The sequence below is a fragment of the Bos indicus x Bos taurus genome, chromosome 25 (genome assembly GCF_003369695.1).
Source record: "Bos indicus x Bos taurus breed Angus x Brahman F1 hybrid chromosome 25, Bos_hybrid_MaternalHap_v2.0, whole genome shotgun sequence".
Taxonomy (NCBI): domain Eukaryota; kingdom Metazoa; phylum Chordata; class Mammalia; order Artiodactyla; family Bovidae; genus Bos; species Bos indicus x Bos taurus.
In genome coordinates this window covers 8838657-8865338 of record NC_040100.1, presented here as the reverse complement: position 1 = coordinate 8865338, position 26682 = coordinate 8838657, and the positions used below count along the sequence as shown (strand labels likewise).

Here is a 26682-nt window from a genome sequence, read left to right as displayed (position 1 = left end):
AAGGGAGAGGTTGAAGTGGTAATCTGGTTTTTCTTGTCCTATTAGGGCTTTGGGAGGATTGTTTTGGAGAAGTGCTCCAGCTCTCCCAAACACAGCATTATTCTAAAAGTGCCGGAATTTTTTTTTTTTTTAATAACATTCCAAAACATCAGTGAAGTAAAAAACTACTTGTGGAAATATACTATATCCTTTTCACATGTCTTTTGAGCAGTTGATGGTTATTCACACGAATATTACTGGATGTTGATTTTCACGTCTGGTTCTAGTGAAGTATAAGAAACTGCAATAGGGAGGAGACACGTTCTGAGTCTAATAGGACCTGAGCTCTGTTTAAGAAAAAAAATGGCTGTAGATAGCTAACTTAGAACTGGCAGCCTAGGTTTCTTCGTATCATTTACTGAAATTGTTGAAATATAATGGTATATATGAAGTGTTTCTTTTAATGATGACAGTTGAACACTGATACGTTGATACGTGTAACTTTTAAAATGTTGTGTATTTAATAAAAATTCTTCATCTTTAAAATCTCCCCTACCAGTTTTTAGAACTCTTTTAACAAAGGAGTTCATAAATTGTGTTAACCTATTGGGGAGAACTTGCTCCCTTGGGAATGTCTACGAGTGGAAGTACTTTGAGGATGGTTTTTAAACTTGTACTGTGTGGTTGGCTGGTTGGCATATTTTTTTATTAGGCTATTAGTGATTTCATAGAGGAGAATGAGGATGTGGTTGGGTAACTGCTGCATTTGAAGTGTTGGTTTTTTCAGTTTTAAGTTTATAGTTACAATTATGTTTTTAATAGGATTTCATACTTTTAATTTTCTCCTAATTCCTCCCTTTGGATTGCATGTATGTTCTGTAGCAAATTTGTATGGTATTTTATTGACTTAAAGCTGTGAGCATTGTGTTCTTGAAGGCATTGTTGTATGTCTTCATTAAACTTACAGGGATAATTGTGAATGATGCACACACATTTAATGACTGGGTTGTATATTGATGATTATTGTACTGTACCTTTAAATCTATGGCACATTGCTTCCCAGGAGAGTACTACTACAGGCAAGCGCCTAGATCTTACCTGGAAAAGTTAACTTTATCAGAATCGCTTCTTGATCTGATTGTTTGACAGTAGAAGTCTGCATTGACTATATTTAAGTCAAGATGGATTTTAGGGAGGAACTGAACCTGGAGGCAGCCTGCTGTAGATTATTATTATTATTATTATTTTTTTGTATTGCTTTCACTACTCTAGTTTCTAAAGCCTAGAAACTAATTCATAACCTTAGTAGCATCAGTATGAGAAATTTTAGATGGTATAATTAGGAGAAGCTGTTAGAATATACAGTTATTCTGGCTCTAGGTAAGAATAACTTAATTTGCCAAGAAAAATATGACAAGCATTTTAAGAGCTGGGGTTAAATAGTAGTTGCAAGACAGGATTTTATTGGACAGTTGGAATACTGAACTCGTATGTTGATTTTCATAATTTAATTTCTTTAACAAGTTATTACCAGATTAGAGTTATTTTTAACTTAATGACAGGCTGGTCCAAAGAGAGAAAACAGGCTAAAAAGCGAACCTTGTGTTGCTGCTTTGTCTTCTCACTTAGAACTCCTAGGGTTATAGTTATACTTATTTAACCTCCATACTTTTCTGGGCCGCTTCCTTTCAGGCTATCAAGTACTTTGTTGAAAGAAACCATACTTAAAAGGCTAAAGAGAACAAAGAAGCAGCATATGGTGGTAAGGAGGTACCTCTTAAACTCTTGAAAAGAGAGATACATAATGAGTTAGTCTAGGATTTGAAAATATCTTATCATTTATAGCGTACACAACCTTTGGAGAATTGCTTTGACATTTTGTCTGCAATTATAAGTACAGCAGTGGCTGGAACATAAAAACTTCAATTGGCATTTGCCCTGAGGGGTTATTTGAGAGTGAGTGACTTATTTTGGTAACCTAAAATCTGAAATAGGATTCAGAGGCAGCTGACTCAATATCCTTCTGATAGGCTTTTTTTTTTTCCCCTCCTTTTTTAAAAAAACAAAAACAAAACATAAGTCAAATGAATAACTAGAAAAGAATTATATAAACTTAAAAGTACCTCATGATAGGGGTTGTTGTAGAAATTTCAGTTTTAAACTTTTAAAATTAATCTAATTTGAATAACTAGTCAATTAAAAATTGTGTTGTCAGAGGAACTTCATTCCTAAATAATAAGCATTAGGATTGTACTGCTGTTCTATGGGGAGAAGGCAATGGCAGCCGACTCCAGTGTTCTTGCCTGGAGAATCCAGGGACGGTGGAGCCTGGTGGGCTGCAGTCTATGGTATCACACAGAGTCAGACACAACTGAAGCGACTTGGCAGCTGTCCAGTGTGATGTGGTGGTGGTGGTGTTTGGTCGCTAAGTCGTGTCTGACTCTTCTGACCCCATGGACTGTAGCCGGCCAGACTCCTCTGTCCACAGGATTCTCCAGGCAAGAATACTGGTGTGGGTTGCCATTTCCTTCTCCAGGGGATCCCTGACCCGGGAATTGAACCTGGGTCTCCTGCATTATAGGCACGTTCTTTACCAACTGACCTACAGGGGAAGCCCCAATGTGATGTGAGCCACATGTAATTAAATTTTTTCTAGTGGCCACATTTGAAAAAAAGGAAAATGGGTGAAAAAAAGGAAAGAGACGTTTTTCTTATTTTCCAAGATTCAGGCTGAAGGAGCGGTCCCTTATCTGCAGCATCTTTTTCTGGTGGCAGAAAAAACAACAGGAAACTGATGGGTTTTTAAGCTTCTTCCTGGAGGTGGCCTCTGTTCCATCTATTTGTCAAAGCAAGTCATGTGGTCAGACCCAAGGTGGTGATGGCGGGGTGATGTACTTTCCTCTTCCCAGGAGGCCTTTCAAGCCACGTGGTAGTGGGTGGAGATGTATTGATAAAATCCTCTTATGGATTGGAGTGGATATTTGGAAAGAATAGTACTGTCTGCCACATTTTAGGGTTAAGGAAATGTTTCCTGGGGAAAGTTATTTTTAAGTTGAGATCTAAAGGATGGCTAGGAGTTAGATGGGGACTTCCCTGGAGATCCAGTGGTTGAGATTCTGTGCTTCCACTTAAGGGGACATGGGTTCAATCCCTGGTCAGGGAACTAAGATCCTACACAGGACGGATGGCGCAGCAAAAAAAAAAACAAAAAAACAGTTAGATGAAGAAGAGGTCTACATCTTTTGAAGAGCTTGTGAGTTTGATGGTTCTTGATTTTGAAAAAAAAATAATTACTAAAAAAATGTTAAAACCTTTTATTTTTTTGTGCCGTTGCACTTGTGGAACCTGGGCAAATGGCATGAAACTCACTGAGTCCTGACCGCTGGACACCAGGGAATTCCCGCTTTTGAGAAATAGAAATCAGCTTCATATGGCTGGAGTGAGAAAGTAGGAGCGAGAGGCAGTGATGAGGTACACAAATGGGGCTGTGCGGTAGACAGGAATTTGGACTTTGCCTTAAATTTAGTGGAGGCTGTTAAAAGAATTTGAAAAGCAAAGAAGCAGGCTTTTAGATTAGGAAGATTACTGTGGGTGCAGCGTTGAGAATGGTTAAGAATGGGTCTGTAGCCTCGAGACCAGTGGCAACTAGACCGGTGATTAAGTCATCTCAGCACTAGATAGACAACAGCTGTCTGAATAAATTCACTAGCCCTTGAAGTGGAGAGAAGTACAGTTTGTGAATTTCTGAAATAAGTAGATTTGTCAGGATTTGGTGATTGATTGAGGAGGAGTCAGGTTATGTTTTGGTTATCATTTGGTTAGTGGTGTCCTGTGACATCAGTTCAGTTCAATCACTCAGTCGTGTCTCTCTCTTTGCGACCCCGTGGACTGCAGCACAGGCTTCCCTGTCCATCACCAACTGCTGGAGGTTGCTCAAACTCATGTCCATCGAGTCGGTGATGTCATCCAACCATCTCATCCTCCCTCGTCCCCTTCTCCTCCTGCCTTCAGTCTTTCCTAGCATCAGGGTCTTTTCCATTGAGTCAGTTCTTCGCATCAGGTGGCCAAAGTATTGGAGTTTTGCTTCAGCATCAGTCCTTCCAATGAATATTCAGGACTGATTTCCTTTAGAATGGACTGGTTTGCTCTCCTTGCAGTCCAAGACTCTGAAGAGTCTTCTCCAACACCACAGTTCAAAAACATCAATTCTTTGGCGCTCAGCTTTCTTTATAGTCCAACTCTCACATCCATACATGACTACTGGAATAACCCTAGCTTTGACTGTGACATAGAGGACCCTATGAGACTGGAAGGAAGAGGGTGGCCCTGGCCAACCCTTAAAAGACATATCCCCTGAGGACATAAAGTGGTTAGAACCAAATAGGCCCAAGGTGGCAGAAGCCTGGACTTCCAGTAACCTTGAATCTCATTATATATACTCTTTGTAATACTTTAGCATATGGTAAATGACTCCCACAGGCACCAAGACCTTTTGGAGGCTGAGCCATAAAAGGCCAGAAAGTGGGTGGTGGCCCAGTTCTTGGAAATGCCTGCCCCTTCCCCAAAATAGAATGGACTAACTGTGAAAGTGCTGTACGCAATATGCCAGCAAATTTGGAAAACTCAGCAGTGGCCACAGGACTGGAAAAGGTCAGTTTTCATTCCAATCCCAAAGAAAGGCAATGCCAAAGAATGCTCAAACTACCGCACAATTGCACTCATCTCGCACGCTAGTAAAGTAATGCTCAAAATTCTCCAAGCCAGGCTTCAGCAATATGTGAACCGTGAACTTCCTGATGTTCAAGCTGGTTTTAGAAAAGGCAGAGGAACCAGAGATCAAATTGCCAATATCCGCTGGATCATGGAAAAAGCAAGAGAGTTCCAGAAAAACATCTATTTCTGCTTTGTTGACTATGCCAAAGCCTTTGACTGTGTGGATCACAATAAACTGTGGAAAATTCTGAAAGAGATGGGAATACCAGACCACCTGACCTGCCTCTTGAGAAATCTGTATGCAGGTCAGGAAGCAACAGTTAGAACTGGACGGGAACAACAGACTGGTTCCAAATAGGAAAAGGAGTTCGTCAAGGCTGTATATTGTCACCCTGTTTATTTAACTTCAATGCAGAGTACATCATGAGAAACGCTGGGCTGGAAGAAGCACAAGCTGGAATCCAGATTGCCAGGAGAAATGTCAATAACCTCAGATATGCAGATGACACCACCCTTATGGCAGAAAGTAAAGAGGAACTAAGAAGCCTCTTGATAAAGGTGAAAGTGGAGAGTGAAAAAGTTGGCTTAAAGCTCAATATTCAGAAAACGAAGATCATGGCATCCGGTCCCATCACTTCATGCGAAATAGATGGGGAATATATTAATATATAATAGTGGAATATATAATTAATATATAATAGTGGAAACAGTGTCAGACTTTATTTTTCTGGGCTCCAAAATCACTGCAGATGGTGACTGCAGCCATGAAATTAAAAGACACTTACTCCTTGGAAGGAAAGTTAAGACCAACCTAGATAGCATATTCAAAAGCAGAGACATTACTTTGCCAACAAAGGTCCATCTAGTCAAGGCTATGGTTTTTCCTGTGGTCATGTGTGGATGTGAGAGTTGGACTGTGAAGAAGGCTGAGCGCCGAAGAATTGATGCTTTTGAACTGTGGTGTTGGAGAAGACTCTTGAGAGTCCCTTGGACTGCAAGGAGATCCAACCAGTCCATTCTAAAGGAGATCAGCCTTGGGATTTCTTTGGAAGGAATGATGCTAAAGCTGAAACTCCAGTACTTTGGCCACCTCATGCGAAGAGTTGACTCATTGGAAAAGACTCTGATGCTGGGAGGGATTGGGGGCAGGAGGAGAAGGGGATGACAGAGGATGAGATGGCTGGATGGCGTCACTGACTCGATGGACTTGAGTCTGAGTGAACTCCAGGAGTTGGTGATGGACAGGGAGGCCTGGCGTGCTGCGTTTCGTGGGGTTGCAAAGAGTCGGACACAACTGAGTGACTGATTTCTCTCTCTCTGATCTCTCCCCAAAATAATTGGAATAATCTTCCTACTACTGCCTATGAATTTACCCAAACCATTAAAAACTAACCATCCCGTATTTCAGGGCCTCTCAGCTTCTGAGATGGCCCCACTCTGTGGAGTGTGTGTCTCCCTAAATAAACCTGCTTTCCCATTTAGGTCTTAGGGCAGAGCCTGACTGCTTGCATCCTTCACAAGTGTTCTGTGTTAATAAATCTACTTCTTGCCTATAGCTTTGCTTCTTGCTGAATTCCTTCTGTGCTGATACTAAAGAACCTGAGCTTCATTAAGTCTTGAGACCAGGTGTGCGACTTCAGCAGGGAAACTGGGTTCAAGTCCCATCTGCAATGTAATTGGGTTTGAGTCACAGTCTGAGATGTGGGGTTTCACCTAGAAGAGAATCAGTTGTTTATTTTGACTGTGGAGTCATGAAGTGTTTAGTTTGGACATTCTTACGTTGAATTGCTGAGGCTCTCCAAATGGAGATGTATGTGTTGCTAGTATATATCTATATATGGGCCTGGAGTTCAGAGAGAGGGGACTGAGCTGCTGATAGAAGTTATTAGCATTTGTAGATAGTAATTGAAGTTAATGGGAGTGGATGAGGCCACCCAGAAGGAGAATGCGGTACTGATAAAGATTTTCAAAGGCGGGTGGGGAAGACTTGTATCAGGGTAGAAGGGACTGTCATTACTGTATTTGAAAAACCATAATCAATCAGTATTTGCTATTTGAATATATATTGTTTGAAACTAGTTTCCTTTTTTTTTTCCTTCTGAAAATAAAAATCTTAGAAAATAAAACCCAATAAAATCTTGATAAGAGGTTTTCAGTTCTGTGGGGGGGTCAGAGTATTTTTCCCGTTGTAACATGTTTGCATTTCAAGGGGCCTGAGGGCAAGTGAGATTTTTAAATCAGAAGAAATGGGTTTAAAAGCAAATGAGACTGGGGAGAAAAAGGATGTGAGCGTGAGAAGCACAAAGGACCTGAGAAGAAGATTACCAGTGAGGCCAGTTAAATGTTTTAAAATATTATGACTGCTTGAGAAATGAGGATCAGAAGCTGGATTTGGAGAATGGCTCTGTTATGGGAGAGAAAGAACTGAACTGAAAAGTATGTAAGTGGTTACAGTAAGGGGGCTCAAGAGGTTAGGATGAGTCCCTGAGTTCTGACTTGGACCATTCAGTGAGATTGGGAGTATCTGTTAAAGAGCACGTTTGAGCAGGAGTGGAGGGGTAGTGAGAGTTTAGAAAAAGTTGGATTTGAGGAATCACTGAGGCATCTGGGTGGTAGCAGTCCTATTGGCCATATGGGTTTTAGTCTGAGGAGAATGGACTTGGCACGTTATTCCAACTATTGAAAGTAACTAATAAAAACGTAATGCTTTCTCTTTAGGATATATTTGTTAATCTCATATTCTCTCTGATGGTGCAGTACATTTCTTCAGTGTAGACGAATGATGTATTAGAATGTTATTAAGCTTTTTGAATGTTTAAATAAATCCACTTACTGATTGTTTTTATTTTACCTCCCCTCCCCAGGTGCAAATAGAGAAACAGAAAACAAACCCATTTTGTTGGTGATTTACTGTCCCTATGGAAGCCATGCTAGTCCATTTTCACCATAGGATTTTATAAATTTTCAGTGATTGGATTTGCATAGGGCTCTATGGAAGTCTGACTCCTGGTTTTCACTGGTACTCTGTTTTAATAGTTTAATCATTTAAATATTATCATCACCCCCCTGAGGAAAAAGAGACGTTTTGTTTTTGGCAGATCCAGAGAATGATACAGTGAGAGAAGGTACTTATTTATTGACTAAAACTACAGTTTTGGATTATTTGTGGATTTATCCCTGTCATTTTTCTTTTAACTCATAATAGCCCTAGAAGACCAAGAATCTCCTTTATATTAAAAATGAATTATTTGTTTAGTTGTTCAGTAATATTACAAGAGGAGCTGTTTAAATACTTTTTATTTCAACCATTATAGAAACTGTCACTTGGAAAGTACAGAGATTGGCAGTTAATTCTCTAGTTGTGGTGTCAGTTTTCCTGCATAGCATCTTCTCCTGTGCATAAAAGTAAATTAGTTGCCTGTCATTTGAATTGGAATGTGGCTGGCTGATAATGAACTCCAGTTGGGGTGGTGTGGAAGGTTCCCATGTACAGGCACTAGTTGGATGATCTCTTCCTCCCTCTCCCTCACAAAGATGGACTAAGTACTGGTAAATGACTTGTGAACGTGGTGTTACTGGAGATAACATAACTCTGGATACATACTGCTGCTGCTGCTAAGTCTCTTCAGTTGTGTCCGACTCTGTGCGACCCCATAGATGGCAGCCCACCAGGCTCCTCCATCCGTGGGATTCTCCAGGCAAGAGTACTGGAGTGGGGTGCTACTATGCCAGAATTATTTTTAGGATTTTATGGTATTTATTTTTTAAACCCAAGAGAATCAAGAAGTGTTTCCAAGGTAGACTGGAAGATTATTAGTAAATGGATCATGACCGTGTGTACAGGGTTATTATTCCCAACTGCCTGGGAAACTGGTGTAGCCATTTTATCTTACTGTGGAACTGATTCTTTCATTTGAGTTGTGAATTTCACATACCTTAGATTCTTATTCCTTATCTCTTGGGTTTTATTTTGCCTTAATTCTTTTCTTATAATTCTTAGTTCTGTGGGAGTCTTGTGAAGTGAAATTTGGGTGAATAGTGTTAATCATCTTGCTTGGATTTGCCAGCTGAAAACTCTTGACTTCAGTTTATGCTATGCATTACAGAGAGGATACTGTGGTTTTTTCCATGTATGATAAGTAGTTTGTGGATTAGTCTGTCTGTTGCTTGAGTATCGTTTTCCTGAGCCACTGCTCACAGAGAGTATGAAGCCCGCTTGGAAAGATACAGTGAGCGCATCTGGACGTGTAAGAGTACCGGGAGCAGTCAGCTCACGCACAAGGAGGCCTGGGAGGAGGAGCAGGAGGTTGCTGAACTGTAAGTAGGAGAAGCACTGCCCTTCTAACGCTGTCTTCACATGATGAGGAAAAGGGGACTGTTAACCACAAAACCGTATTTGTATTTAAGTTTATGGGGCGTAAATTGGAATGCATTGTATTGATGTACTGGTGTCTTGCCTCTTGTCATTTTGTGAGTAACACAGTATGTGGGATATACAGTTGTGCGTACACTTAACTTAGGTATGTACCAGGCTTTTGAATATTCTTGCTGTATACTTTTCCCTTATAAATACTCTGGGAATGTGGTTCTAAGCAAAGGAAGCTGATATAATCTAGAAGTAATACAGAGGCAGCGAATTAGCAAAGGATTTTCTGTATTTTGTGGTCATTTGAAATTTAAGACAGTATTTATAGCAGCTATTGAAAATAAATACACAGTTTGAAGATAGTTTACCTGAGTGGGATGGTTAAATGAGGAATCTTAAAAAATTCTGTGTGTGTTCAAAGGGTGTATTTGGGTATCCTTTCAAAGAAAATACTCAGAATTTAGACAACAGATGCTTGCAAAAATAAGTAGGAACTAGGGATGATAAAACACTACTTTTTTTTTGAAAATGAAATATAGTTGATATGCAGTTTTATATGTTTCAGGTGTACAGTATGGGGATTCATAATTTTTTATTTTTTTAATTTTATTATTTGGCTGCTCTGGGTCTTAGTTGTAGCATGTGGGATCTAGCTCCCTGACCAGGGATCGAACCTGGGCCCCCTGCACTGGGAGCTCAGAGTCTTAGCCACTGGACCACCAGGGAAGTCCCTGATTCATAATTTTTAAAGATTATGCTCTGTGTAGAGAAAGCGCAAAGTAGCCAAGGTGGTGGTAGTCAGGCTCTCTCGCTCTCACCCCACGGTTTGTAAATACATGGTTCTGTAACAGCTGAGAGTAATACTTACAGCACTGCGCATGCGCATCACGATGGGTCCCTGCTTGGGCACAGGCCACTTTGTTCTGTAAACGTATATAAGCTCCACGTGAAAAGCCCTTGCAGCTTCATTATGGCCACGTCCACTAGGTCAGAACGGCTGCCTCACGGCTGCTGTGCCAACCCGGAGAAAATAAACATGTCTGTGGTTCCTATGGTTCCGTAAGTTTTCTTCCAGCTTCCCTCATCACACCTTGCCTACCACGGGTTCAGCGAACAGTGAGATACAGTGAGACAACTATTTATAGTTATTATAGAGAAACAATACCCTTTTGGAAATTCAGAGTAAAAACGTTTTCTGTGGACTTCTCATTGACTTCCCTTAATAGTATATAAACAGAGAGCATACAGTTTAGTAATGAATACCATTCTGCTCTTGTGCCTGTGTAACAGAGCACTATCTTCACTTGAGACCTGGGCTCTAGTAGTGGCTCCATCACTGATTAATAATTAGTCAAGTCTGTTAACCTGGTGCCTGTTTCTTTGCTTGGGTCACTGACGTTGTTCCGTTTTGAATTAGCGTTATTTATGTTTATACCTTTTTAGTGTACTAGACTCCGGGTTGGCCTGCCTTTTCTGTAAAGTGCCAGTTAATATATTTTAGGGTTTGTGGGCCATATGGTCTCTGTCTCAACTATTCAACTTTGATGTTGTACAGTGAAAAGAGCTATTGATAATACCATAAATGAATGGGAGTGACTAGGTGCCAATAAAATTTTATTTACCAAAAAAAGTACTGGTAGCAGGGTGGAGTTGGCTCATAGGCTGTTGCTGACACCTATAGTAGCCTGTAAACTAGAGGGCAGGTGTCATGTTTGATTTATGCTAAAATTCATCACAGTGCCTAGGCACAATCGTTTGTACTGTAAAAACATGTACAATTTGCTGTTTACAAAATAAAGATAATGCTACCTTCTGGATGTGTTTTTGGGTGTATAAAAGTTCTCTTCGAATGACAGATGATAACCATTAACCTATAGCAAATAAAGAAAATAAAGAGTAGTAAGGGGGAGATCAGTTATTGTTGCTTGTAATATGATGATGTACCTGGATAACCCAAAGACAATCAGGTGGACAGCTGTTAGGAACAGATCAGAGAATTGATGAAAATAAATTGCTCTCCTTCACACAAAGAAATAAAGTACAGTGGGAATTCAGAGGTTAGCAAGACTAACTTAGAGTTGCTGGGGAAAACTCCACGAGATTTAGTGAAGAAGGTGACACTTGAAGGATAGTCTGTGCCTGGCTGCAGAGGACAGGGTGAGGTGTTTATATTTACTTCTATGAATAATCTTTGTATTTTCCAGTGCCTTGCCTGTATGTGCTAAAGGACTTTTTCAGTTGACCCGAATAACTCTCTGGATAGTCTTTTCCGCATTTTCTTGGAAACTGATGACTTGTTTGTTTAGTTTGAAGGAGGAGTTCCCTGCCTGGTATGAGAAACTTGTCCTGGAAATGGTTCACCATAACACAGCCTCCTTAGAGAAGCTAGTGGATACTGCTTGGTTGGAGATCATGACCAAATACGCAGTGGGAGAAGAGTGTGACTTTGAGGTGAGCGCCTGTTTTTACTTATTTTTTTAATGTGATTTGATTCACTAACCAGATGACAACATTATTTCTTTGTGAGTAATATTGAAGTCCCCTTTATGTAATAGTATCAAATATATTTTTAAACATTTAAGTATTTTAATCACTAAGTTTTAGAACTATGTAAAAGACTCAGCTATTTTTAGTCCAAATCTATGGAATCTAAGGCAAAAGATTTCCATTTCCCTACAACAGTGGTTGAGTTGACTTCTTTCTGTATAAGTTTGTTTAATTTTCCAGCCCATTACTAGAGGATAACTATCACTGAAGTAAATAGGTAGGGTGACTATTACTATTACTAAAGGGTTTACTAAAGTCATAGGTAAACTATTTACATAACACTAAAGCAATCCCTACATAGTCCTTTGAAAGTTTAAAATAAGATTCATTTGTTGAAGTTCTGTATGTACTGGATACTGGGCTGGTTGCTTTATATAATATCTTATAGAATCTGCACAGAAAGGCTGAGGCGGTAAACAGGCTTAGATGTTTAAATAGCTTGTTCAGGTTGATACAGTGTACTAGTATGTAATGAAATAGCTGACTGACAGTGGCCAGGACTTCTCAAAGTTTAGCCTAAATAAAATTACTTTGAGGGTTTATGAATATGCATTCTTGGGCCCTGTCCCCTGAGACTTTACATGGAGGATCTAGGGTAGGACCTGAGAGTTGGCAGTTCTAACACCTCCAGGATGTGATGATATGAACACCTGGGGGACAGCCGTTTTGGGCAGCATCAGCTTAACCAGTGAAGACAGTTGATTATCTCACATAATAAGTCTTAGAAGCGGGCAATTCCAAGTTTGGTGTAGAGGCTGTCCTTGTGCCTTTCTGTTCTGTTCTTGGTGTGTTTGGTTTTGTCCTTATTTTCGTTGCCTCTTGATTGTAAAATTGTGACTACTCAGAGCAAGCAAATGCTTGTCTAAGCATAGTAAGAAAATCTTTATCAGAAGCATATTCTTCCCCATTCCCTTTTATCTTTACATGTTATTGACTATACCATGGCTTACATAACCATCTTCAGCCACAAGGGGGCTAAGAAAGTGAATACTCCCTTTTTTTTTTCTCCCTTTTTTTGAAGCCTCAGAAGGAGGGAGAAAAGGAGGAGGGTGATGGCTTAGGTTAACCCAGCAGTAGCCAGTAAGTCCTTGTCTGGTTCCAAAGTTCTTGTTCTTTCCTCAGTTTACTTTGACTCCCTGTATCTCCCAGCTACTTTTTATATTTGTAATGTCTGTGGAATCATCATTGGGTTTTAATCACACACTTTATATCATTCAGTGTTCTGGCAGGAAACAGATGGTATTATTCAAATGGTGTAATTGAATTGAGTTTGAAAAAGAAACTTCAGATCACAGTCTGATCTAAGTCAAGGAAAACCAACAAGGAAAGGTTAAGTACCTCATGGCAGTCAATAGTGGAGAGGCTTTACTGCTTCTAAACTCCAAGTAAATGAGGGGAAGGGAAGGTTACTGGAACTAGGAGAGAATGATGTAATTGTAGAAAAGTGCTTTGGTATAGCGAGAAGCAGTCAGCCTGCTGAGGCTGATAGTCAGGAGATGCCAGTGTCACCCTGGTGTCAGCTTTCTTTCACCCTGTGATTTTCTGCTTATGCTCCCCATGGGTTGAACTCCTCAAAACCTAGGGAGAAAGGAGCCCTTTGATATAGTTCATTAAGATCAGCCTGTTTAAGCACAGAGCAAGGTCGAGAAGACTGAGATGGACTTGGAGTGGTGAAAGGAAAATACTGCAAGGTGGAGGAGGAGGAGTTCCAGAAGAGGGAGAGAGGTGTGTCTGTGAACGTATGAGAAGACGTTTATATTCATCAGGAATCCAGAAAGTCAAATGGAAACCACAGTGAGATCATTTTATACACATCTGATTAGTGAATAAAGAAAAGTTAAAATAATGCCAAGTTTTGACAAGACTGTGGAGCTGCTCATCCATTGCTAACTATTTCGGTAACTGCTTTGGCATTATTGAATACAATATGCCCTTTGACTAGGGTTTTTATTCTTGAGTATTTTCTCTTTTAATAACTGATAATGTTGAGCACCTTTTCTGCTTGTTGCTACCTTTTATTTGTGTTTCCTTTGGTGAAATGTCTGTTCAAATCTTCCTCCATTTTAAAATTAAAATTTAATTTAAATTGGATTATTTTCTTGTTTTTAAGTTGTGAGACTTATTTGTATTTTCTGGATACAAATCCTTTGCTATATATATGCTTTTTTTGTTCCAATCTAGGACTTGTATTTTGATTTACTTAACAGTGTCTTTAGAAGAGCAGACATTTTTAGTTTTGATGAAACTAAATAGAAAATATGTAACCATATCTATGCTGCTGCTACTGCTGCTAAATCGCTTCAGTTGTGTCCGACTCTGTGCGAACCCATAGACAGCAGCCCACCAGGCTCTGCTGTCCCTGGGATTCTCCAGGCAAGAACACTGGAGTGGGTTGCCATTTCCTTCTCCAATGCATGAAAGTGAAAAGTGAAAGTGAAGTCGCTCAGTCATGTCCGACTCTTCGCGACCCCATGGACTGCAGCCTACCAGGTTCCTCCGTCCATGGGATTTTCCAGGCAAGAGTACTGGAGTGGGTTGCCATTGCCTTCTCCAACCATATCTATAATTGTATGTAACATAAATGTTCTAAGGTGAAAGTTGCTGAGTCGTGTCCAACTCTTTGCAACCCAGTGGGCTGTAGACCACCAGGCTCCTCCATCCGTGGGATTTTCCAGGCAGGAATACTGAAGTGGGTGGCCATTTCCTTCTCCAGAGATAAATATTTTAAAGCTTCAATTAAAAGATAGAGATTGTCAGATTGGATAAAAAATTTCAGAGTGATTGTAATGCAAAGAATCTAGCCAGAACAACTTTGAAAAAGAACAGCAAAAGTAGAATCCTGATGCTCTCTGGTTTTGAACCTTATTAAGATGGTATAATTTGGTATAATTATAGGCAGATATATCAGTGGGACAGAACAGCATCCAGAAATAGACACATATGCACACGCATGCATGCGTGGGCACACACACATACAGTCTGCTGAGTTTTGATAGAGGTGGAAAGGTAATTAAAGTGAAGAAAAGATAGTCTTCAGTAAATGGTTCTGGAATAATTGGATATCCGTATGTAATTTATTTTTTTAGAAAATGGAAATTCTTGAACTTTACACATATCAGGTTTGTATAGTAGTTACGGTTTGGCCTTAATACGTTGGTACATGAATTATGAACTAGATGGTGATCATTTTATTTTTTTAAGATGTCCTATTTCAAACTAGAGGTCTGGGAAATAAGGTTGGAAAAAAAATCACTGTACTTGGCTCCTTTAGAGTTTTTGTGTACTTTTTTGGTCAGGTGATGTGGAATGCGTATCACCATTACCTTTAGGTTTATAGTTCTTAATTATTATCTTTGACTCTCTCCTATCTTTTCTTATAGGTTGGGAAGGAAAAAATGCTCAAAGTGAGGATTGTTAAGATTCATCCTTTGGAGAAAGTAGATGAAGAAGCCACTGAGAAGAAATCTGATGGCTCCTGTGACTCTCCCTCAAGCGACAAAGAGAATTCTAGCCAAATCGCTCAGGACCATCAGAAGAAGGAGGCAGTTGGGAAAGAAGAAGAAGGAAGGAGAGAGAGTATTAGTATGTATGATACTGTCTTTCCTCATTGAGCTATGCTACTCTTTATTTTATTATGCACAAATCTTTTTTGAGTTCTCTAGCAACTCAGTTTGTAATTGAATTTTGTTGTTAGATAGACGTGCTTTTGTTTGTTTATGCTTTGGAAAACATACCTATACTGTCACTCAGGATTTAAATCTCCTTTCACAATTAAGGGATTTGGAAGTCATTTCCTCTAGTTGCTTAGAAATCTGTGTGCACATATCAAGCTACTCAAGATGGGAAATGCCTTCTTTTTCTCTTTAAGTTGGAATTATCTGTATAGGCTTGGAAGTGGGGTGATCTGAGTAGGAGGGATAAATTCTAATCCCTGTTTCTTCTTCACATTGCAAGCCAGTGCAATGGTTTTGAGGTACTTCCTTTTGTCTGTTATCTGTAACTCACATTCCTTCTCAGATGGGAACTGCCAGAATTCTGAAGCACTATGGTGTCTAAAAGTAGGGACCTGGAGACCTAACATAATGTTTTGAAAGTTGAAGAATTGAGACATTACACATTGGGAAAATTATTTATCCTCTGAGGTTTTCCTCCCCCCTTTTAAAAAAATCTGTGTCAGTTAGGAATTTAACTGGAATAGATTTCTTCTATCTCTGAAGATATGAGTACTGACAGGGTTTGAGTATGTTGAGCTTCTTCCTCTTGACTGTCAGAGGATCACATTTTACCTCATTATGTAACTTATGAAGTTTGAATTAGAGCATTTTATTAGAGCATATGCTGTATGCTTCCATTCTGTTTTGTGTCTCCTTATGTTTTGGGCGTGTGCAGATGGTTTTAAAGGGATGTCCTTTTCTTGTCCCAAGGAAACTTCTGAGACTGTTGTAATGCGTCCACCTCAGTTGTTGATGCTTCAATTTTTTCACTCTGTATTATTAATGCTGATATCAGTGTTTTTCAGTTTCTCTTTTCCTTCTTTTTGATACTGAAGTTTTACTTACATACCCAAGACTTGAGGTTGAAAAGTGTTTTGGTTAAGTGTTGACTGATGATACGTCCTCTAACACTACTAGAATCAGATCATTGAAAGGGACTTCCCTGATGGTCCAATGGTTAGGACTCTGTGCTTCCACCACAGGAGGCAGTGGTTTGATCCCTGATCGGGGGAACTGAGATCCCTCCAAGCTAGGCCAAAAATAAAAGATCACAGAATCAGATCATCAGAATACCACTAATGTGTTACAGCTGTTAGCTTTATTCCTTAAGCATTGTGTACTTAGGAACCCCTAGTTTTAGACTTTGGCTTCTTTTTTAGGATGTTACATGCCTTAGTTTAGGTTTCAGTTTTGGGATATAATGTTATTGCTAGTCTTTGGAAAGAATGGTAGGCAGGCTCAGTTCAGTTCAGTCGCTTGGTCGTGTCTAACTCTTTGCGACCCCATGGACTGCAGCATGCCAGGCCTCCCTGTCCATCGCCAACTCCCGGAGTTTACCCAAACTCATGTCCATTGAGTCGGTGATGCCATCCAGCCATCTCATCCTGTCGTCCCCTTCTCCTCCTGCCCTCAATCTTTCGCAGCATCAGGGTCTTTTCAGATGAGTCAGTTCTTCACATCAGGTGGCCGAAGTAGGCGGGCCAAAGAATGTTACAATGTACTCTGAATGTTTTGCATTTCCACAGAAATATGATAGACAAATTCCAGTATTCAAAATGTTTTCTTACAAGGTAGTCTTCCTTCTACTTTATGGGGGGAAATGTATTAGGCAGGAACTTTTCAGCTTTGTATTCTTAACCTCACTGTTATGAATTTCTGTGTTCCTCTATCAGAAAAGAACTGTCCTTCCTCTTGGTCACAATACCTGCTCTGAATTCCATTCCTTCCTGCTTTCTCAGGATTGGGTTAACTTTATTATTCTGCACTGCAGTGCTCTTGAATGGTTATTCTCAACTTATAAATGAAGTCCCATTTCCCAAAAGCAAAACGTCCTTTTCCTGGACCCTGTTCTCTTTCTGACTGACTCACTCAAGCCAAAGTTCTTGCGAGTGTTGTCGCCGCTTTTGGACCATGAGTTTGTCCTCACGTGTTAACTCGTGCTTCTTTACTCCTGAAACTGTCCCTAGTCGGGTTTTAGGTGACCCCTGACGGCCAGATCCACTGCTTGCTTCTTAGTGTGCTTTATTTACTTTCATATTTTACACTGCTGGTCACTCTCATTTTTAGTTTATTTAATATCAGGGTCTCCTTTTTCTCCTACTATTTTTCTGTTTGCTTCCTCTCCCCACTGCTGTCCTTTAGATTTTGTTTGTTGTCATATGATTTTGTTCTGTCTCCTTTTCATTTTTCAACACATCTGCTTGGTTTCTAAGGCAGAACACTGGGAAGCCTTTAGCATCTCCCACATCTAGTTGGTTTCCAGGTCTGTCGTCTCAGCTGATCGCTTCACCATTCCTGATACATAAATTCAGATGTTTACGATTATATCTTCTGATTTCCTGTCTTCAGTCTCACCTTCCCATTTTATTCATTTTCTGACTGCTGAAAGTGTCTTTTTCCTCTTCTTAATTTTTCACATTAGTTCTCTTTCCAAAATGTACATCTGGTTAGTTAGATCAAAAATCCTTTGTTTCCCTATGCCCGTAAGACAAATTCCAATCTATTTAAGTGTTGTGCAAGGTTCATTATAATTTATAAACCTCTACTTACCTCTTTAGGCTAATTTCTTTTTTTTTGGCCATACTAGGTGGCATGTGGGATCTTAGCTTCCTGACCAGGGATTGAACCTGTGCCCCCTGGAATCTTAACCACTGGACCACCAGGGAAGTCCTGTAATCTGATTTGTTTAAAAAAAATTATAATGTAGATCATATTCACTCGTATCTCATTATTTGTAGTCTCTGAACAGGTCATGTTCTTTCTAGGTCTTCTCTGCCTATCTTCCAGGCTAAATTCATACTTCTCTCTTTTTGAGTATTTTTCTCCCTGTAGTAATTTCCTATACCAACCTCTATTATAGTATTTTCCTCCTTGTAGTTATTACTGACTTCTCCCATAGACTTTAGCTACTTGAGGTAAAGGCTTTACAGTTTATGTTTGGGTCCCATCACTCGGTGCCTGGTTGCAGAGTACGTGTTTGGTAAAGTTATTGTTAATGAATGAATGGGCAGAATTAAAAGAATTACTTTTTTTTTCCACTAATTTTCTGTTTATTTGACTAGATGACAGAGCACGCAGATCTCCACGAAAACTTCCTACTTCATTAAAAAAAGGAGAGAGGAAATGGGCTCCTCCAAAGTTTCTGCCCCACAAGTACGATGTGAAGCTGCAGGATGAGGACAAGGTTAGTGGCGCTTTGTATTGAGCCTCTTACACAGAATGAATGCTGTGTGAGGAAGGGCCCAAGAGCTAGTTTGCTCATAGATGTGCTGTGTGAATGAATTTGTTTCTACAACAAATTCTGAGTGGTTTTCTGGTCTTCGTAATTATGACTTTAAGTTAAATTGAATTTTCTTTCCTAGGAGAGCACATGCTTTTTCCTTTCTAATAGGAATTATTAGAGTGTAAGAGTAATTTGCGTTTGAGCTTCAAAGTCAGTTGTCTGAAAAAAATAATAATCTGTTTCCAGTGGTTTTGGACTTCCTGAGGAAATAGCTCTTCCCAATTAAAAGTAGAGCTATTTGTAATAAAATAAGCTCAAAAACTGAGTTAACTCTAACCAGTGCTTTTACAAGGAATCTGTGGAGCTAATCATCTAAAATGGTAAATACCGTTTAAGTAACTTAGTACTATGTAGTACTGATGCTGAGATGTTCAATTTCCATATTTTTACATGCCCAGATTCAGGATGTATCCTTTTTTTTTTAATGGAAGTATAGTTGATTTACAGTGTTGTGTTAGTTTCTGGTGTACAGCAGAGTGATTCAGTTACATATATATATATGTATATTCTTTTTCATTGTAGTTTATTAAAAGATACTTAATACAATTTCCTGTGCTATACATTAGGACTTTACCTATTTTATATATAGCCGTTTGTATCTTTTGGAATCAGGATGTATCTTAGTATCAGTTGGCAATAATTTTTTTCTTTGTGGTGCATAATGTGTCTTTCTTTCATTAATAACATCTTAGATTTCATGAAACATGGCATGTGGCTTTCAGGTACTGGTATTTCTGTACATATAAAATCTTATTAGAAAGTTTTGGGGCAGCTAGGTGTGGAAGGCAGCTGTACACTGGTTTTTTTAATAGAAGAAGGAGCTGAGGCCTGAGAAAGCCTCTTTTAGAGTGTTGTTTCTTTTCCCCACGTCAAAAAGTTGACAAGTCTTATTTCATTTTGAATCGTTTGTTTTATAGATAGTGATCTGAAGACTTAATTGCATTATCAGGATTTCTTTATATTTTAAAATTGGGTGTTAAATACAATTTATTTTACTAAATGTTTTATGTCCCATTCAGCAAGGTGGGTTGTTAAAACATTGCTAGCAAGTCTCAATCACTTCCCTAATTAACGTTTGTTTTCTGATTAATGATTGTAAATAGTTTGGTTTACATGTAGTAAGTATGGTTTACTGTGAAATATGGTTTTATAGAAAAATAGAAAATACAAATAAGAAAAAAGATATCTCTGATCCCATACTTAGAGATGATCATTGGTGAATATAGATGTGGTTAATGGGTGGTTAGTCTTTAAATGACTCTCAAAAATGGGACTATTCTGTATATAATATTTTGTAACTTGCTTTTTTCATTTACTGTATGAGTATCATTAAATTTTCTTCCAAAACAGTATTCTCAGGTTGTTAAGTACGTATGATAGTCACCAAGGGAGTTTATTAAAAATGCAGATTTCCAGACTTCACCACCACAAATTCTTCTGATTCAGTAGCTTTGGGATGAGGCCCAAGCATTTGCATTGTAATAGCACCCTGGATGATTCTATAACTGTCCTGGTTGAGAAACTCTTTGCCCCGTTGTCTGCATAGTGTCTATGTGGATATTTTAATTTGAAACATGAGTCCTTTATGGATATACCTTTATGTATTTTCCCTTCCTCCCCACCCCCTGCCTTTTGTAAGCAGTTGATGATGACTCTCCATTTATTTCTAAGTTCTTAATAAGAGGAACTGTGGGCAATGGATAGACGCATTTTTCAGACTTTGATACATGTTGACAAATTGAGATATATTAACCTTCTGTCTCTGAAAAAGGTGATAACCCTATTGTATAGGTGGAATTAGGAGTTCTCTGGAGAAAGTATAGATCTTTGTTCTCATTGGTAAATTGCTTTTGACCCCAGTAATGAGTTATTTTTCTTTGTTAATCTAGATCATCAGTAATGTGCCAGCAGACAGCTTGATTCGTACAGAACGCCCACCAAATAAGGAGATACTTCGATACTTTATACGGCACAATGCGTTACGGGCTGGTACTGGTGAAAATGCGCCTTGGGTGGTAGAAGATGAATTAGTGAAGAAATACTCCCTGCCTAGCAAATTCAGTGACTTTCTGCTTGATCCATACAAGGTAAGGCACCTTAATTTTGGACAGAAGGATAGGACACTATTAAATGAATTTATTTTTTCTGATGGCTCCAATAGGATTAGATTTACAGTAGATTTTAAACTCTAATTTTAAATAATGAATTCAAAATTTTTTCACATGTATCTGTTTCATATAGGTGGTGATAATGGGGTTGGTAGGAGAGAGGTTGCATTGAATATCTCCTCTTCTAATGTGACTTATTTTTACTGTGATTGCATAATTAAAACAAAGAAACATTACATGCATGTGCTTTTTTGTCTCAGATCTTTCTTGGAATGAGGTATGGTGTTGAAAATATTTTGAAAATTGATTGCTAAAAATGAAAGCTGATATTTGTATTGTCAGATAAGGTCAAATATACTAACATCTTTGAAAAGAATTAGTAGAAAATCTAACATTCCCCTCTGTTTTTTTTTTTCCCTTTATTTATCTCACTGGGTTTTCACAATATTCTGATGAAGTTATATGGTATATCTGTATTAATCTTACTTTCCAGATGGGAAAACTGAGACTAGTCTAATTAGAACCAGCAGAAAGTAAACGACAGAAGCTAAGACATTGGCCTTGGATTTCTTATTGCCTTTTCCATCTCAGGGTTTCTTCAGTAATATTTTTTAAATGTGGGTTTTGAGGGTATTTATTTCCTTTTTGTTGATAAAAATTACTTATTTACATACTGATATTTCATCTTGATCTCTGGGCCAGAAAGTGATCAGGAGAGGGCTGCTGGTGCATTAAAACTAAGTCAGAATTCAGGATTTCTCTTTTTATATCTTCCTTACAATTATGAAAAACTAAGGATATCTTACAAGTGAGTCATGAACTAAATTATGTCAATCATCTTATGTTGATATCGCTAGCAAAAGTATATTGAGAAATATATATATTTTTTCAAACCTTGGAAAAGACCTCCAACCATGGTTTAGCATTACCATGTTTTCTTATTCTAGGCCAGCATGATCAAGCAAAGATAAAGAATTCTATATAAAATCATCTGTAAATGAGTTTTAAGATTCTTGAATCTTTTAAGTCCTTAAATATTTTCCTTTTAAAATTTTACAGTTGTATTTTATGTATTTTAGCTTAGTGATTCAAATAATATGAATAACATAAAAGGTCTCTGGGTTTTATTAGAACAAAAAAACTGATCCACACTTATTGTAGGAGCCAGAGACTTAGAATTCCAGGAATTTATCTGTTGAAAAGCAATTTCTGAAGAAATTGGCTATTCTGAAATTTTCTAATGAGGGCTTAAAATATTAACTTAATGAAATTTGGCTGTAATTCAGATGGAGACTAGGGAGTACAAGCTTGTTAAGACAACTGCCGTAAGAAGACAGTGATTCTACTTAGAGAAATGGGGAGTCATGTAAGATAACCAGTCTACAAATTAAGAGCGTATACTTATCTTATTATGTATTTTGCATCTCTAAAGAGTAATTTCTTATTCCCCAATATTATTTGATATTTCACTGATCCTTCTTTTTTGAGTTTATGTATGTTTCTTTTTCCTTTTTATAAAATCAGCTGTCTTAAAAAACTTTTTGGCATCACAGCCAAGACAGAATATACTTAAGGCACAGATAAGTAGACCATGAAAGAGTACTTTGGATTCTTTCCTGATACAAAGGAAATTTAAAATAATTCATGGAGAATTAAAGTTGATCACTTGTGATCTGCCTGTCCCAAAGGCAATGGGTTTGTGCTTGCTTCAGTAACACATTAAAATCAGAACCAAAAGCAATAGGTTAAAAATTTTTTTGTCTTTGGTTTAGTAGAATTTAGTGTTTTGGGAGGCTGCTGAATACAACTACTGTAGAGAGAGATGAGGTCTGGAGAGAGGAAGCAAGTTGTGCGTAATAGTGTTAGGAAAGGACTGGCGGGGAGAGCTTAAGTGGGAGAGAGAAAAATTATTTAGAAAAGTAGAATTTTTTAGTGTTATCTGAGCAGAGCCTGATATGGTGATAGGCGTGTGTTTGTGGTCTTGTAAACCTTAGAACTGTACAAAAAAGGTCTTCACGACCAAGATAATCACGATGGTGTGATCACTCACCTAGAGCCAGACATCCTGGAATGTGCAGTCAAGTGGGCCTTAGAAAGCATCACTACGAACAAAGCTAGTGGAGGTGATGGAATTCCAGTTGAGCTATTTCAAATCCTGAAAGATGAAGCTGTGAAAGTGCTGCACTCAATATGCCAGCAAATTTGGAACACTCAGCAGTGGCCACAGGACTGCAAAAGGTCAGTTTTCATTCCAATCCCAAAGAAAGGCAATGCCAAAGAATGCTCAAACTACCGCACAATTGCACTCATCTCGCACGCTAGTAAAGTAATGCTCAAAATTCTCCAAGCCAGGCTTCAGCAATATGTGAACCGTGAACTTCCTGATGTTCAAGCTGGTTTAGAAAAGGCAGAAGAACCAGAGATCAAATTGCCAACATCCGCTGGATCATGGAAAAAGCAAGAGAGTTCCAGAAAAACATCTATTTCTGCTTTGTTGACTATGCCAAAGCCTTTGACTGTGTGGATCACAATTAACTGTGGAAAATTCTGAAAGAGATGGGAATATGAGACCACCTGACTTGCCTCTTGAGAAGTTTGTATGCAGGTCAGGAAGCAACAGTTAGAACTGGACGTGGAACAACAGACTGGTTCCAAATAGGAAAAGGAGTACGTCAAGGCTGTATATTGTTACCCTGCTTGTTTAACTTCAATGCAGAGTACATCATGAGAAACGCTGGGCTGGAAGAAGCACAAGCTGGAATCAAGATTGCCGGGAGAAATGTCAATAACCTCAGATATGCAGATGACACCACCCTTATAGCAGAAAGTGAAGAGGAACTAAAAAGCCTCTTGATGAAAGTGAAAGAGGAGAGTGAAAAAGTTGGCTTAAAGCTCAACATTCAGAAAATGAAGACCATGGCATCCGGTCCCATCACTTCATGGGAAATAGATGGGGAAACAGTGGAAACAGTGTCAGACTTTATTTTTTTGGGCTCCAAAATCACTGCAAATGGTGACTGCAGCCATGAAATTAAAAGACACTTACTCCTTGGAAGGAAAGTTATGACCAACCTAGATAGCATATTGAAAAGCAGAGACATTACTTTGCCAACAAAGGTCCGTCTAGTCAAGGCTGTGGTTTTTCCAGTGGTCATGTATGGATGTGAGAGTTGGACTGTGAAGAAAGCTGAGCGCTGAAGAATTGATGCTTTTGAACTGTGGTGTTGGAGAAGACTCTTGAGAGTCCCTTGGACTGCAAGGAGATCCAACCAGTCCATTCTGAAGGAGATCAGCCCTGGGTGTTCTTTGGAAGGAATGATGCTGAAGCTGAAACTCCAGTACTTTGGCCACCTCATGCGAAGAGTTGACTCATTGGAAAAGACTCTGATGCTGGGAGGGATTGGGGGCAGGAGGAGAAGGGAGACAGAGGATGAGATGGCTGGATGGCATCACCAATTCTATGGACGTGTGTATGAGTGAATTCCGGGAGTTGGTGATGGACAGGGAAGCCTGGTTTAATATGATTCTTAATACATTTACAAAGTATTTTATTTTGAAATAATTTCATGAAGAAAAACTGACATATACTACAAAGAATTTCTGTGTATTCCTCAAGTAGATTCCTTGAATGTTAATATTTACCACATTTTTTTTTTTGTCTTCACACACATTTTTTTCTGAGCCGTTTGTAGTAGGTTATAAGATGGGACGCCATTTTGCAAAATACTTGGATATGTGTTTCCTTAAAGACAAGTATATTTTCTATTAATAACTATAGTACAATTACCAAAATCAAGAAATTAGCATCAAAGCAATACTGTTATCTGATCTAGAGTTTTTTCTTTTAAATGGCCATAATCTCAAGATTTTATTATCTTCATAATAAAACAAAATAAGAAGCTTAGAACTGAATCACTTTGGATCTTTCTCTTCTTACGTCCTCCCAGCTCAACATGCATGTATCTTAATAGCCAGCATTCTCTTAGATCTGCAGTTGGGCTCAGTGCATTCAAGCCTCTGCAAAATCTTCTTTACGGTTTTAGCCTTTCTCTGGAAAACCGGCTTAGTCTGTCCACCATAGCCACTCTGCTTCCTGTTGTAACTCTTCTTTCCCTGGAGAATAGAGAGACTCCTTGCGCTTCTTGGACTGTGTCTCTTTGTGGGCTGGTGCTTCTGGCACTGACCACAGAAAGTCCAACTGGTTTTAGGAATGGTCACCATGTCTGCGAGAGTGCTGTCAGTGTGGGAAGAAGTGAGCCACAGCTTTAACTCCGATTTTGCTAACTGTCTCTGTAGTCTTCCCTAATCTCAGTTCCTTTGTCTTTTAAAAACCTTGACATTCTAAAGAATTCAAGTCAATTATTTTGCATAATGCTCCTCAGTTTGAGTTTATATCCTCATGCTTAGAAATACCACAGAATTGTTGTTGTATTCTTCTCAGTGAATCATATCAGAAGGCATGTGGTGTAATTTTGTCTCATTACTAGTGAAACTTAATTATTGTACGTTTTAGAAGATATTTCTTATCTCTAATAACTGAAATTTCAAGTGTTTATAGTCCTAAAATTTTTCTTTGAATAAATTTTGGTGTATAAAGTTTGGTTATGAATTAGAGACTAGAGCTGAAGTACTTTAAAAAAATAAAGTGATTTTCAGAGCACTTAAAACTATTTTATAGTAACACATTTCACACGTTTGCCAGTAAAAGCATCTGGAAATCAAGAGGAACCCACTCTGTGAATGTTATCTTGAAGCTCCGAACAGGTTCCTTGGGCAAATGAGAAGAGTGAAATAAGAATCAGAATGTAGATTGCCAAAGTGTTCTAATTCAGGGTTCTTACTGCTAACTATTAAGTTAAATTTAGAATCTGAATGAGCTGCTATAAATATGTTTATTCATTTTTATCTTATTAGATTTCCTTATTTATGGTGGTGGTTTGTTCCAGGTGACAGGGAACAAGTGTGGAATTATAGACACAATTATGGAATTGTATAGCCTCTTATGTTCCTGAGACATAAATAATTTTTTCCTGTTTATCAGTTAAGAAGGGCCTTTGCCAGAAAAGCTATAATACTGCCAATCCAGGTGCCCATTCTTTTCTCCCTCTCTTTGCACTGTTCTAGTAGATTACTTTTGCTGAATGGGGGACAGGGTAGACCCTTAGCACATACGTGGTTTTATACTTTTTCAGATTCCCCCTGAGCCCAGCCATGCCGGCTCCCACTGGCTGTGGCTGCCCAGCATGCCCTATGCTGAGATGATCCAGTTACTGAAGGACTGCTCACGCGGGGAGCCGGCCTTTTGGGAGGGGGTTGGGTGAGTTAATTTCTTTCGTTTTTAAGAAAAAAAAAAAACAACATATATATATACACACACACACACACACACACATGGTGTGGCTTGGCAAAGAAACACACCTTATAAATAAAAATGGGCTGCTGGACCATCTCATGGCTAAGCCATCCTCCCAGCTCTTTCTTGCATAATCATTTCTGCGGAATACAGTGCTTCTAAGTAGAAGAAATTTATGCTTGAGTGGCTTTTTGAATAAGCATGTAAGCAGTAAATTAAAAAGTGGCCCAATTATCATAGATCCTATTAAAAGATATCTATTAAAAACAGTAAAAATGAAGTCTCGTACTCATCTCCTTTTTAGTGATAAATTTTTGGAATGACTTTAGAGATAATCTGTTATCCTGCACATTAGACAAAGCATCAGTTTGTTATGTCTATACTCTAAAGATTTTCCAAGTCTAGCTGAAGTAGGATATGTGCTTTTGGAAAGCACGTATTTATCTTTAATCCCTGCCAGGGTAATTTTGGGCCTTAGTCTGTGATTTGTAGGGTGGTCTCTGAAATATTGTTTTTTTTTGAAGTTTTGTTGCTATTCCGCCCACAACTTACATGTTACCTTTGCTTATTGTTTTTAACATTTTGAAATAAGAGTTATGGGGAACTAGAAGTGGGAAATT

The 26682-nt window shown here is 38.7% G+C and overlaps 1 protein-coding gene and 1 pseudogene across 1 annotated transcript in view; one reads left to right on the top strand and one right to left on the bottom strand.

The window, feature by feature from the left end:
- Window positions 1–26682, top strand: part of BAZ1B (bromodomain adjacent to zinc finger domain 1B) — a 56190-nt gene that overhangs the window by 2097 nt on the left and 27411 nt on the right. Inside the window, exons 2-6 of the mRNA XM_027527678.1 lie at window positions 8893–9009; window positions 11365–11509; window positions 14986–15187; window positions 18381–18502; window positions 20491–20688. Coding sequence (XP_027383479.1) covers window positions 8893–9009; window positions 11365–11509; window positions 14986–15187; window positions 18381–18502; window positions 20491–20688 — 784 coding nt within the window. The remainder of the gene's footprint in view (window positions 1–8892; window positions 9010–11364; window positions 11510–14985; window positions 15188–18380; window positions 18503–20490; window positions 20689–26682) is intronic.
- Window positions 24449–25895, bottom strand: LOC113883738 (annotated as a pseudogene).